Source organism: Carassius carassius, chromosome 22, assembly GCF_963082965.1.
Source record: "Carassius carassius chromosome 22, fCarCar2.1, whole genome shotgun sequence".
Lineage (NCBI taxonomy): Eukaryota > Metazoa > Chordata > Actinopteri > Cypriniformes > Cyprinidae > Carassius > Carassius carassius.
In genome coordinates, this window is record NC_081776.1 from 14,312,475 (window position 1) to 14,326,934 (window position 14,460).

The 14,460-nt window shown below is 38.4% G+C and overlaps 1 protein-coding gene across 7 annotated transcripts in view; it reads right to left on the minus strand.

Moving 5' to 3' along the window:
- Positions 1-11,086, minus strand: part of LOC132099020 (protein phosphatase 1 regulatory subunit 12A) — a 64,015-nt gene extending 52,929 nt beyond the window's left edge. For 3 of the 7 annotated variants that reach the window (XM_059505384.1, XM_059505388.1, XM_059505387.1), the window contains exon 1: positions 10,760-11,086. In XM_059505384.1, the coding sequence (XP_059361367.1) occupies positions 10,760-10,996 (237 nt within the window). In that variant the 5' untranslated portion in view covers positions 10,997-11,086. The remainder of the gene's footprint in view (positions 1-10,759) is intronic. The other 4 variants (XM_059505386.1, XM_059505385.1, XM_059505383.1 and 1 more) reach the window with 2 other exon arrangements.
- Positions 11,087-14,460: the final 3,374 nt, after the last annotated feature.

Here is a 14,460-nt window from a genome sequence, read left to right on the forward strand (position 1 = left end):
TTACACACAATAAGCTTGAACATTACACATCGTGTTTTGTAGCTGAAAACCTTTAACAATGCGTGCAAACAAACAAAAGTACAGATTAAAAGCAAAATAAAAAGTGAAAAAAAAAAGTGAACAAAGAAAAAACGTAAAGCAGCCTGCAGCGATCAGGCTATTGTAGAACATAGCCTGAACTTAACTTTGAAACTTTTAAACTGTCAGCAAATCTTTTTTGCTTTTTTTTTCTATTGTTTTACATGTTCTTGTTAAGAAATACGGGCTTGTAAACATGATCGGGGGAAAGTCGGCTTCTTAGTCCGTTAACAATAAGGCCGGCTGCGGAGAAAACGCGCTCTGACGGCACAGGCGTTGCCGGGACACACATATAACGGTGTGATAAGTGAATAAGTTTTGTGAAGCGCTTCGTGTTTGCGTTTCACCACTGAATGGTATCCTCATCTGGTGGAATACATGGCTCCAGCAAGAACTGTTCCCACTCGTCTCGGATGGACTCTCTGTAATCATCGCTGAAGAACTGGCTCAGCCTTTTCCGACAAGTGGGCATTGCATCCTCTTCATCATTGATGATGGCGGCTGCATCCGCACCACTCACATCAAGGGAAATGATCTGATTATGTTCAAAAAAGTTTTTTCTTCTTACTTCTCTCATGTTTTCATCGAGAAAACCTGAGATGTTTGTGCCGAGGGTCTAGGGCAGACGCGAGAAGAGGAGTTTTCACTGCATTCTCCAAGTTAGCTGTGTTTATTCATTGCTTGAGAGATGCCTCAACAATGTTCTTGAATTCGGTCACTTTCTGTGATTCTCCACGGCATATTTGAAGTACTGTAGAAGCCCGAAGTTCTTAGGGGTCGTTTACATATCGCCTATTTTGCGCGCTCAAGTTCGTTATTTCCAATGTAGGCTCGCGGTGCGACGCGCCCGTTTTTTCCAGGCGCATCCGCAAAGCATCGAGTTAAAAACATCTCAACTTTTCAGAATGCCGCAAGCGCACCGCAGGTCATGTGACAAGAACTAAACATTCAGCTTCATTCTTTCCCGTAACAACGTTGAAAGCTCATCCAAGATGAAGGAACAGCTGATCATAAATTTAGTAGCAGAGCTACTGCAAGCGATTTTTTTTGTGCTGCAAATCCATTTATCCTTTGCTGAAATTTCCGCGTCATCATGGAGTGAGCCCGTCACTGTTGCTTAGCAACGGCAGACGCCTAAGGAGCGCTTCTGCCCGAGTGCTTTGGAAAGAAGGAGAAAGCAGCGCGCCTAGCGTTTTCCCCGCGTTTTTAATCGCGATATGTGAACACCCCCTTATTCATTCATTAATTATTTTTTGCTTGCATACATCTTCAAATATGCCGTGGAGAATCACAGAAAGTGACCAAATTAGGTTTTATTGTGAAGTTTTTTTTTTTTTTTTTGCAAAATTCGAATATCATTTTTATTTATCGAATAATTAGAGCAGAACGAATATTCGAATGTTCGATTATCCGTGCACACCCCTAAAAAAAAATTTTATTTGCGAAAAATACTTTGTCATCTAAAGTATGTTTATTTTACACATTTCATCATTTCAAATATCTTACATTTTAATTCAAATGTAAAAAAAAAAAATATATCGGCTATTGGCTCCCCCTGCTTTCCAAGATATCGGCTGTCCAAAATCCAATATCAGTCGACCACTATTCCTATGACGCAGGAATTGACATCACCAGCACAACCAAAAATAATTCCAAATTCCAAAACCAACACTTGGCTTCACAGTTTTGCAGAACCCAAATGGCGTTGAAGACAAATCAACGTGTTCAAAGACAACAGATGACACAACGCTGTAGCTCTACTTCTTCAATAGACTTCCTGCCCTTGATTATGGGTTCCTTTCAAACATACAACTGAAAATATCTCAACACCGCCTGCCTGACACGGCCAAACCTGCTTATTACGAACTGTAAAACATGAACCGTTGGCATTCTGGTTCTAATATTAGTGTGTCAATCAAGCAGTACACAGACTTTGATGACTACACAACTCCACAGTGGCGGCCAAGTATCATTTTATTACCTGCTTAGCATAATATTTCATAGGATAAAGGCCAACACAATAAAAACTCAATTGCTAACCTTTGATTAAAACCTGTACCACACTGATCCGTCTTGACAACCTCCTCCCACTTCCAGTGAGTAAACAATGAATAATTGACTCACAAGCAAATTACATGTCCATTTTTATATGCATGAGAAACCTGAGAAAACATCCTTAGTTATTTTATCATCAAAGCCAGAACACATACGCTGACGCCAGTTTTTGGCTCACGGCAACGCATGCTCTTGCCCCAACCAAGAGGAAATAAGGGCCCACACACCTAATTTATGTCAGGACTAATTTCCTTTAGGCTTGAGCTTATACACTGACAGAGAGAAAACATGACTCCATCACCCTTTACTATGACCGCCCTCAACGAAACTGACATTATGAAATAGCCCAAATGGCAATGCAAATGGAAATATGGAAAATATGGTCAAATAAACCCTACGGTGTTTTGCAAGACAACAATTTGTGCCATACCTTACTAAGAATTGAATAGCTCCATATTTTTTACAAAATCATTTTAAAAAAATTAGGTTGACTATTATTAGGGTTATTTTAGACTAGCTGCTTACTAGCATATTAGCAATTTATTAGTAATTATAAAACATATTAATGCTTTATTCTGCATGATAATATTTTAAATCCCTTAATCCCAACTAATCCCTAAATTTAAATACCTTACTATTAATAAGCAACAAATTAGGAATTTATTGAGGTAAAAGCAGTAGTTACTAGTGAGAACTGTGACAAAAATGGCTTATGCGGTTCTCTGGTTGTTCACACTTGATTTTACTCTTTACAAGAACCAGCTCAAAGTTCTTTAAGTCAGCACAACTTTAATGGCGTTGTTAAAGAAATCTCTTTCAAATTACGGATGGGCGATATATTGCATGTGATTGTCACGTGCATTTCGTCAGTAAAGCCGGTTCCCGGATTACCGATAAATCGCCATCAACTGCTTTCACATGGAGCGCCATTTAATAGACAGTTCACTGACAAGCTATGCAATATCGCATTCATTATCCAAGGCGATTCATCTGCGATAATGAACTTGATATTGCGTAGCTTGTCAGTGATCTACGGTTCTGTCTATTAAATGGCGCTCCATTTGAAAGCAGGTGATGGAAATTTAGTGGTAATCTAGCCATATCCCAATTTCAACTTAAATTTCAAAGTCTTCATCCACACTGTTGTTGACCCATTCTGCATAACTTTAAAACAATTTTATTTTGATGGTGATTATTATAACCAAATATTAAACGAAATAAGAAATATACTGAACATATTGAAATATTAAGTTTTCATAAGGGATGAGCTCGACTCCTTTTAGAGAAGAGGTAATGAACACAATCATATCTCCCTGTTTCCCAGGACAATTTAAAGTAAAATGACCTTGACCTGGTTTTAGATTTCAGGCCCTCATACAAACCATCTCCTGCTTAAAGCAGGTTATATGTAGTATCCCACAACATCCTGTAAAAAAATTTTTATAATATGGTTTCCAGGGATTTAAATGTATTTTTGAGAAGTATCCTGTGGAACTCAAAATAAACCACATGTGTGTCACCTCATGGACTTCTGGGGAAAACAAACACACAGGTTTATCTAGGCATACTAAAACTTGGCAAAAGCTGGCAAATTTGACGATGACAATTCGTCAATAAGATTAAAATGACACCGCACAGATTCTCTTTAGTTTTGATGGTTTTGAATCACTCAAATCTAATACAGCTATGCAGGAATGACTAGGTTGTCCATGCTGACTCACAACAAAGAATAAAACAAGTCCTCGCGAACAAAGGTTCACAAGAAAAAGAAGAATCCTGAGGAGTGTTTCTTTGAGTATTTACACCAGATATCAGCTCTGACATGCCAAATGGGCGGCTTAAGACAGCTGGGAACCTCAGGATTCACAATGCATGCTGAGAATCATGTTGCAGTGCTATGACTATGAGCGAGGACAGAGACGTTAAATGAATAGCTAAAGAAAAAAAAAAAAAGAACTTTCAAATAACAATGCTAAAGTCTACAGAGGAATTACACTAGTCCAAATGACACTTACTAAACATCTCCTAAAGTATGCATCTGAAACAGCTTAGTCTAAGTAGCTACTATGTTCTTCATCAAATAAACTTCAAGATCATTAAAAAAGTATTTTCTTTATATCTCAACACAATTCCTGTTGCATCATATTTTGTAAAGTATCCACACTGGATGTGCACTTCAGAAAGTGAGTATTTTGTCTACTCGTTAATAAATAAATAGGCCTACATGCTACTCATTTCACATATGGCTTACTGTTTTTCGCCCGCTATATAGTAGACAAGTAAGCTTATCAGATGCCGGGCAATGCTTTTTTTTTTGTACATTTTTGTAATTTACTGATAAACCAGTGAGTAATTAGAACATATCAATGGCCACGTTCACACAGCAGCAGATTACGGTTGTCAGTCCTGTATTTGAGTCCTTAATATGGTTATGTTCACACACAGTACGGTTATTTACGGGCGTGACAACTGCGTTCTGTAACCGAACTCACACCTGTACATTTTCAGGACTCACAACCGCATTCTGGGAACACGCGCTGTGTGAATAGAACAGGACTGGAGAACTAGAGAGTCCCCCTTCCACACAAACACTTTCAGTGATGGAGAAATGAGCTGCGTGTCATCTGAAAGTTTGAGATCCCATCAGTTTTCAACCAGAGCCGCTCCCGTCAGTTTTGTGTTCTGCACACGATTCAAATATTTTGCTATCCACCAAAATTGTAAAGTTTCGGTCGATTAACGAAGGTTTGACGGATGAACCCAGTCCTCGACTGGACTCTTATCATGTCAGAAAGCGTTAAGTCTTTTAGTTTTATGGACGTCGCGGTCTTTAATTTTACTTTGGTTACTAGTAAGGGATACGGGCTTGACTCCCATTGAATGTTCATACAGACAGTACACTAAACATACTGTAAGCTGCTGTGTGAAAGGGAACATTTCGAGACTCACGCCTGTAAAGAAAATGCAGCCGTCAATCCCAAAACCTGACAGTGTGAAATAGCCAATATGATTCATGAACAAATCATTCAAACAGGTTTTGTTAATCAGGTCCATTAATTCAAATATCAGATTGATTCATTCACAAATCAAACACAGATACTTTTCTCATGAACTTGCCAGGGAAGACTTAGAATATTGTTATATAGACTGCTTTTGAAGTTGAAGTACAACTTTCAACGATTGAGCTCCTTAGAAATGACAGAATTCTCATTTCTTGGTGAACCCGATGACAGAGATCCAAGACGATCAATTTCATTTGAAGAGGTACCATTTCCTCGAGCTACTGCTTCACTTCCTGAACGCCATCAGATCAGCTCACAAGTTATCACGCCATCTTGATGCATCACCTCTCAACACTACTGAAACTATTCTTGAAGACAAAAGACTCACGCAACAATACGCAGTCTGGCACATCTATCACAGAATGACACATTAAAACGTATTGTTTGTTTGCCTAATGAGCTCCTTAATTATGCCTCATCGTGTGCCTCTGTTTGGGAGTAAAACGGTGTGACTGTGGAGGTGGAGACTGTTTAGGCCGGGGGCGTAAGTGACAGCTGAGGAATTCTGGGTCTGCCATGGTTTCCAAAGAGAGACACGACAGGAATGCAGACACAGGACGACACACCACCACATGTCTTCACCTACCTTCTTACTGAAACCTACCTAAACTCTGACCTCACTGCGGAAGATTCAGCCTATGTCAAAAAAATTCAATTTTTCTGACTAAAAGGCCGCCGCCGGACTGTGCCTTCATACTAGGTCAAACAGATCACGTGCACGTAAACCTTACATTTTTAAAAGATACTGCAGTTATAAAACACTCATCCTTGGAAAACATTAAGGAACAGACCTGCAGACACCAACGCTTCAGGCCTCGGCGTAATCTGCAATTTCTCGCCCTCTATTTGCATACCACCTCCACAAAGTTGTTGAGCCACTAGATAAATTATTTTCTTTAACTGGTTAACAGGAACGATTATATACATTAAGAAGATGTAGCCTACCATAGAATTCTGTATTTTTAAATATACATATATATACATATACATATACATATATACATACACACACACACACACACACACATACATATATTAGGGAAATAATGTAAATGCAAAGATTGTAAAAATAGCCTTTTTTGAAAAATGTGTTTGACTATATAATTTTTTTTAAAATCTATCTATTTTAAGGACTTTTTAAACATTTATTAAATAATAATAAATGAAACACTGCATTGATGCATACATATTTCTTAACTTTGTTAACTTTATAAGCTATATTTTAAAATGATCTAATGGAAATAATGTTATAAGGCAAAGGTTTAATTCATGGGAAAAACAGCCTTAATGTATATGTAAAATTTAAGTACACTGTTATAAATCTAAATAAAATATAAATCAATTATGAAAATAATGCAAATGCAATGGTGGACGTGTTCTCAATGGGCTTTGCGAGGTTCACTCATTTATTGTCAATTTCTTTTCATTTTTAATTGGCGGCAAAAGAGATCACAACATGAAGCAAGACTGATTCAAACACCACACGAGCACATGGCTCTGACAAAGAAACATCAATCATACAACATGTGTGTGAAAAACAGATCTTCTTAACTATGAGATTGAGCAGCACAGAATGTGAGCTGACTGGGTGCTAAAGTTAGCGTTCTTGCACTTGCCTGCACGTGATATTTATAACCCTTAGCCGTACTGCTACAACAGTCACTGGAACTAATGCCTGGTTCACACGGCGATTTTCCAAACCTGAGAGACCCCACACACGGCGATAAAAAAATCACGGGTCTAACAGTTTTGGCCGTACAGTGTGTGGTGTGCAGCCACACGGCAAAATCAACACATCACACACGAACCGATTTGACTCCCGAGCATTCCCAGGTCAGACGGGAAATTTCGCAAAATCCCTCGAGATCAAACGTGACTTCAGAGTAAACAATCATGGCGGACGAAGAGGATGCAGTGGCCATAGTTTGTGCTTTGTTTTTAACGAAAAAAAAACATAAGAAAAACAAGAAAAGGCGATGGTCAAAGAGGTGGAGACAACGCGAGCATGGACTATACTTGCTACATCATGATATGGATATGATATGGATGATATGGTTGTTGTTTTATCTCATAGAAATGTTGTTATGTACTACACAGATTAATAACCGTTTAAATAAACGTTCGTATATTCGTTTCCACGGACTTTCTGGTGCGCCATGCCGCCGGCTGTTTTGATTTTGTTTCCCGGTACTTCCTCACCGCCTCGTTTGATTGGCTACACGCCACAGTCCACAGGCTGCGTGATCGTTTGTCCTCGGGGGACACCACACACGAGAAGAAATTGGGCCAAATAAATCCAACATGTTGGATATCCCCGATTTGAGATCGGAGCGGTCCCGACGTCCTTCCGAGCAGAGGAGAGCAGTCTTAACACACCACACACGGCAAGAATATCTGATCAGATTATTTTACGATAATCGGGGCATCCTTAAGATTGTCGGAAGGGGTGAATCGGGGCTAAAATCGGCCTAATTATCCTGCCGTGTGAACCAGCCTTAACACACCATTGCACACACAAACACAGCAGTGCACTGAAAGTGAGCTCACTACCTGTTGCAGCACAGATGAGGTGACACAGTCCCGACTGGGAACTGATCCCGATCGTATCCCTGTGCTACCTTCAGTATGAGTCCCATGCTTTTAATCTTCAACATAACATTAAGATCTGCAAATAATGTGAAAATGAGCAGCCAATGCACCATTTAGCATGAAAAATAAACAAAACGAAAATAAATGAACAACTGTTCAATTAAAAGGCCTGCACTGCACAAAACACTCTTGTGCATTTAAATAGGGGAAAGCAAAGAGCAACACCTCGCCAAGCCCCTTGTTAAATCCTCAGGTTTCTCTAGAACATGCAGCGGTGTAACTTGGACATCCACAACAGCTTAAAAAAAATACACTTCAGTTTGTTTTCATAATAAAAAGAAATTGGAAAAGCAAACAGGTCACGTATGAGATCATCAAATTGTCCGATGCCAGCTCATCACTGAGATATGTAATGACATAAACTCTGCCTAGCACATTTATACAAAAAAAGAAAGAAAAAAAAAAAAGTCTGGCTTTTTATAACAGTCAAACAAGCTCTCCAGTATACATTTTGGATTTTGAAATATATAAATGTATAGGTATATCTTAAAGATATTTTTACAATTGTTTACATTGCATGAATAAATCATATTGTTATGTCATTTGATAAATGTCTGATCCATATCATATGCATTGACAATGCACAGGCACAGATTTGTACAGGTTCAGGTCAATTTAGACTTTAGAACGCAAACTATTTCCATCCTCATAATCTGAAACTAAATGGTGCAAAAAATACATATATAACATTATTAACATGCCATAGGGCAGAGCGAAAGAACTGCCAATTTCATAAACACTAAACAAATTGAAAAATGCAATTTACCAGGTGAACACATGATTAATAAATAAATAGATCATATTGTATCAGTTGCATCACCAAGTTGCAGGTGAATCTGCTGCAAAAGAGACTGAACAGACGAAAAAGATTTGATGCAGCATCAATTTACAGAAAGCATCTTCTCTTCTACTTGAAAAGCTAGATGTTTTTATAAGCCATACAACAAGCTACATACTACTATACTGTAAGTTGCAACCAATTCCCCTTTTTAGAACAGACATGTGATTTTTGGGGAACACGCAAATTCTCATTTCTTAATGCAATCGTCAAACCAAGCGCGATTTCAAGACCTAGCAGAAGATGTATATCATTTACATACAAAATGCCTCCAGCACAGCAAAACCTGTGCATCTTTAATTGCAATCAGCATGTTTAAAAAAAACAAAACAACAACAAAAAACATTTGCTATAAACTCTCGGCCTACTGGTCACATGCTAAAACTCTCTGTTCCCTCACACGTCCACATACGTAAACGCACACCACAGACCCAATCAAGAAAGAGCCTCTCCAGTCATGGTTAGGTCTCATGAGCTGCATCCAAATTCTTTCCTCCCCCTGTCTGAACACCGGCCCAAAAAAAGGCAAGTGCTTTTAAATGCATGAGCCTGCACGGACAATTTCCAGCAGTCACTTACAGCCACATCAAACCACTTAGACTCATTGCAGGGCCTCAGATATTATGCTTTACAATGTAAATTTGACACTTTTGCCTGATGAAAATGCATGTTATGTATAGAGTACACTTTTTAGAGGCCAAAAAACAGTTTTGTGACAACCTGAACCATGTAGTTGAATTACAAATAAGTTGCAATGCTTTAGCTTTAACATGTAAATAAACGTTAATTTTGTCTATGATCCCCAAAAATGTTTTGTGGAAATCATACTTAATTAAGACACTATATACCGACACTAACAGGTATGACCGAGCAAAATAAGTATTTTATTATCATCATTGTTTCCCGAGATTCCTAGACTAATTCAATTAGTAAATTGACAGAAAGTGCCTCTGTTTGTAACAACTATTATACCTTTGCAACATACTTATTTTTGCACACACACACAAAGTTATTAATGGGAAAACTAAACTAGTCTGAAGCATTTTTCACGGATGTTTACGGTCAAGGCAAGGAAACTACATCTTAAAGCTACAGTTCACTAAACGTTTATGGTAAATTGTGTCACGATATACTTAAATTCATTATGTTTTTGTTTACTTTCTCGTGTCGACCGACAGTGTGGATGTCAAGAATGGTTTTTAAGAACTGACAGCTCAAGTCGCCATTCACTTCCATTGGATAAAAAAAAAAGATGCACTGAAAGCGAATGGTGACCGGAGCTGTCATTCTGTCCAATATCATCTTTGAAGTTCCACACAAGTAAATAAGCCACACGGGTTCGTCACAATATGAAAGAGTACGACAGCGTTTTCGTTTTTTGAAAGAGTTATTCGTTACAAACAGCGCGGCTTTGACCGTTTATTGCGCTCGCTCTTCATCACATTTTACATTATTCACCTTGTCCCACAGAAAACATATTTATACGGAGTCTTTTACAATAAACGCAACATTTTCAGTCAACAATCTCCAAAGCAACATACGTGTCAGCTGGGAAGCCTCTTTCCAAAAACACAGCCGTGCTAACTGGTTGCTATGCGCTTTAACAACGTTATTTCAACGGTGACCAGCGGAACGAAACACATTCACGAGTCGGCTCCGTGAATCTTCACATGACAAAACCCATGCAGATTCACCTGATCCGTTAATAAGCAGATTCAACTGTTATTGTGCTGTATCAACTTGCTCTTATCTATGAGCTGAGCGGCTAACAGGCTAGGCTACAGCTAACACAAACACACCCGAGAATCAGTCAGACAGTCCGCTTCCTGTCTTCACAAACTCATTTACACACAAATGCGATTATCCCGGGATCATCGATCCAGCAAAGTCCACATAAAAAGCAAATATCAGTTTCAATCAGAGCCCGGTTGGCGCCAGCGGCGACGTGGTTCAGCAAAACGGCCCGACGAAGATGGTGAAGATGATGAGAGTGCGAGTAAACACAGTCAGCCAGCACAGCGTCCGCATATACACGGAACCGCGCACAACAGCCGCCGCGGAGCAGCTCTGAACTCACCTGGTGCAGCGCGGTGAGTCCGTCTACATTGGCGTAGTTGATGTCCGCGCCGCGGTCGAGCATTCGCAGCACCTCCTCCGTGTCGCCGCTCGAGCAGGCGGCCAGAAACACGGCGCCTTCGTCGAACTTCACCTTCGTCTTCTTCTTCTTCAGGATGGGCGGCTCGAGATCCGTCTCCGAGCCCATCCAGCGCTTTAACTGCTCGTTCCTTTTCTGCTTGGCGTCCGCCATCTTCATCCCCTCTAGCCTGGCGCTTCTTATCTGTCTCGGATGGAAGATATACTTTATACTGCCACTATCCCGACACAGCGCGCTGGGGCGTGGGAGGGGACGACACGGGAGGGGGGCGGTTAGTCTCAAAACCCGGTTTACGCCGAAGTATCGCGAGAGCGAAAGACGTCAGCCCCGGATCTGCAACATAACGTCATCTTTATGGGGCAGTACTGTAGAGAAACAAACAAACAAAAAAAAAGTCAACATTCAAAGGTGTTTATGATTTACAAAGAATACGGGACAGTAAAAGCATGTATTATTAACCCGTTTGATCCCAATTTTTTCCCCAGACCACATACAACCATCAACGTATTTCAAAATTGTTACTTTATTGTATTATATCATCACATTTTTATACAGTGCTACCAGTATTACAACATCAATATTTTAACTTGATTTTAACTTTTCATTGAGTGCAGTATTTTGTCGTTGCAACATTTTAGTGCGACCTTCACTAACAAATGCAATTGGATTTATTTTGTGTAGCCTACCTTTGACTGTTATCCCACCGGTCACTGTTGTGACCATCAATATGTTCACTCATTCTGGGACCACACTCATCAAAACTGAATATATGTGAATTCATATATTAATACTAGACACCTTAATGATAATGTGGACCAAAAATCTTTCTTATATCTTTATGTTAACATACTTTACTAGCCTTTCGTTTCGGAGCTTTGATAGAGCCATCATCATATCATGGTGCAAACCAGAATTAAACTGCTTCTTTTTATATATATATATAATGCTGAGAACATCACTTCTGGGGAAAAAGTTTGATTGTGATAACAGAAATTACTACTTAAAAAGCAGATCATTAACGGACTACTTAAAAGGCTAGTTTTACCCCTGGAAGGCTTCTAGAAGTATCCTCATCTGGGTAATTGTGTTGACAGAAACCTTTTGACTGGGGTGGTCCCAACTGTACTGGGCCGGTCATTTGTCTTTTGGCACAGTGGTGCATTATTGTTGGCACAGGCCCATGTATGTGTGGTTTGAGCAGGTTGCTGGCAGGCTATTTCAGATGTGTGCAATCTCTCTTTACTAACCATAATCATCATGATGAGCATTATGACTTGAAGTGCAATACATGTCTATGTAGTACGTGTCTAATTTAGGTTAGAGATTATCCAGGTGTGTAAACCTACATCATCACAGATTCGTGCAACAATCGAGAATGGCATAAAACATACAAAAAAAATTACATAAAATTCTGTCAAGAATGTATTCAAACGTACATACAGTACATGTTAAACATATGTAATAAGTAAATATGTGTTAAATATATAGTATGTTATAAACAGCAAAAGCCTGTGGAAATAAAGTTTTTAAACTGATAAAAAAAGGGAAAAAATTATATATATATAATTTTATTTTTAAACTTAAATGTGAAAATGAGACTTAAATGGGCAAGAAGACAAAAATAAAAAGCATTGTGGGTAATGAAAAATGGTCTTTTTAAAATATATTTTGAACTAAATATACATAAAAATTGTCAAAAATTTAGGGAACAAAAATATAAATAGATTGTGTACATTTATTTTAAAATCCACTGTATATTAGTAATATTTTGGGGCATTTTTCACTGGTTATTAAATATTTAAAAATATATCTGAAAACAATATTCAGACATTTGGTTCCACTTTGGATTAGGGAACACTATTCACCATGAACTAGTTGCATGCATGAATTTAGCATGCATATTGGCTGTTTAAGAGTACTTATAAAGAACATAATAATGCCTTTTTTATTCTGCACGAGTCATGACCATATCCTAGATCCCTTAACCAAACATAACTATTACAACTACCTTACTTTATATAAGCCGCAAATTAGGAGTTTATTGAGTGAAAACAGTGATTATGTGTTCCCTAATCTTATGTGTTTCCAGAGATTTTCTTTGCTTCTGTGTTCTCGTTTGGACTTTTCAGGACAGGAGTCTTACTTTAATGGATTTCTACGCAATCAGTGCTTGAATCAACTGCTGGCAAATCTATGTGTATGTGTGTGTTGATCTTTGTAGTTGATTAGAAAATCATCTCTGGGCCAGAAATGCATGCCAAGATACACTCTCTGTGGGTGCTGGATACGTAAAGTCCATTAGATTTACTGGTGAACCAAAATCAACTGGCTATTCAAGAACCATGAGGAATCATGGCTGTGATGTCACTCATTTGAATTTAATATAAGCTATAATGCAATATCCATGTATGAAATTTGAACTAACTCAATCAAACAGGTTCAAGTCATAGAGTGTTACTTTTAGAAGGGCTCGCGTGTTTTAGTCATTAGATCATTCCTACAGCTTATCAGTAAAACCAAAGCAAAGTTTTTAATTACACAACAAACTCCCATCCTCATTGTTTCCAATAAACTGTCAAGCAAAAGACCAATCCAGCCAATTTTAACCACACAATGAGGGGAACTGGCTTCTGCTGTTGAGCAGGTGGAGAACTGTGATATCCATCTGTTTACCCACTCCCTCCAATCTTCTCCATCCTCACCATTCTGATCCATGAGTCGAGATTTAAGGGAATATTCTGGTTTCAAGTTCAAGTTCAACTCAATAAGCAGCATTTGTGATATAATGTTCATTACTACAACAAGTCATTTCAATTATTTTTATTATTATTATATATGAAAAAAAAACTCAAGGACACAATGGAAACATTATGCCACAAATGCTGAATTTGTACTAAGCCTGAAATATTTCTTTAAGACATCCAAGGTGTGTCTATCCCTTGATGTTTCATCTTATTTTGAATGCTAGTTTCTTCATAACCATGAAAGCTCTGACATTTGTATACCATTGCTCATGTTTACTGTCATGTGTCACACGTGATATCTCCTGAAACACTGCATTTACGTAAATGGCCTATTAATTAGCAGTATCTGGGAGTAGGCCTGATTGTAACTAAAAGTACAAACACTGTCTGTGCACTGGATTTGATTGTTTACTGGTGTGTTGACTCCCAAAATGAGTCAAACTAGGCCATTTCAATAAAACACTATAATGCAAACATCTCCTACGGTACACATTCTTTTTCATCAATGAATTTCCATGACTTAAAAGCACATTTTCATGCTGAAAATGGCACTGCTGTGGTTTTGTCAAATGTGTGATTATGTGATTTCATTGCTTGAAAGGAACAAATGTTTAAAAAAGTGTGATGAAAACATTTAATTTAAATATAATCCACACAAACTAATTTCAGAGATCGGGGATCAAAAATAACTGACAATTTGAGAATTCATTTGGATCAGCGGCACATAATATAAATGTGTCAGGTGAAATATTGTTAATAACATATTTTTATTCCTCACCCTTTTTCCAGTTCAGTGCAATGTAAGTGAGTGAAGTGAAGTGACATTCAGCCAAGTATGGTGACCCATACTCAGAATTTGTGCTCTGCTTTTAACCCATT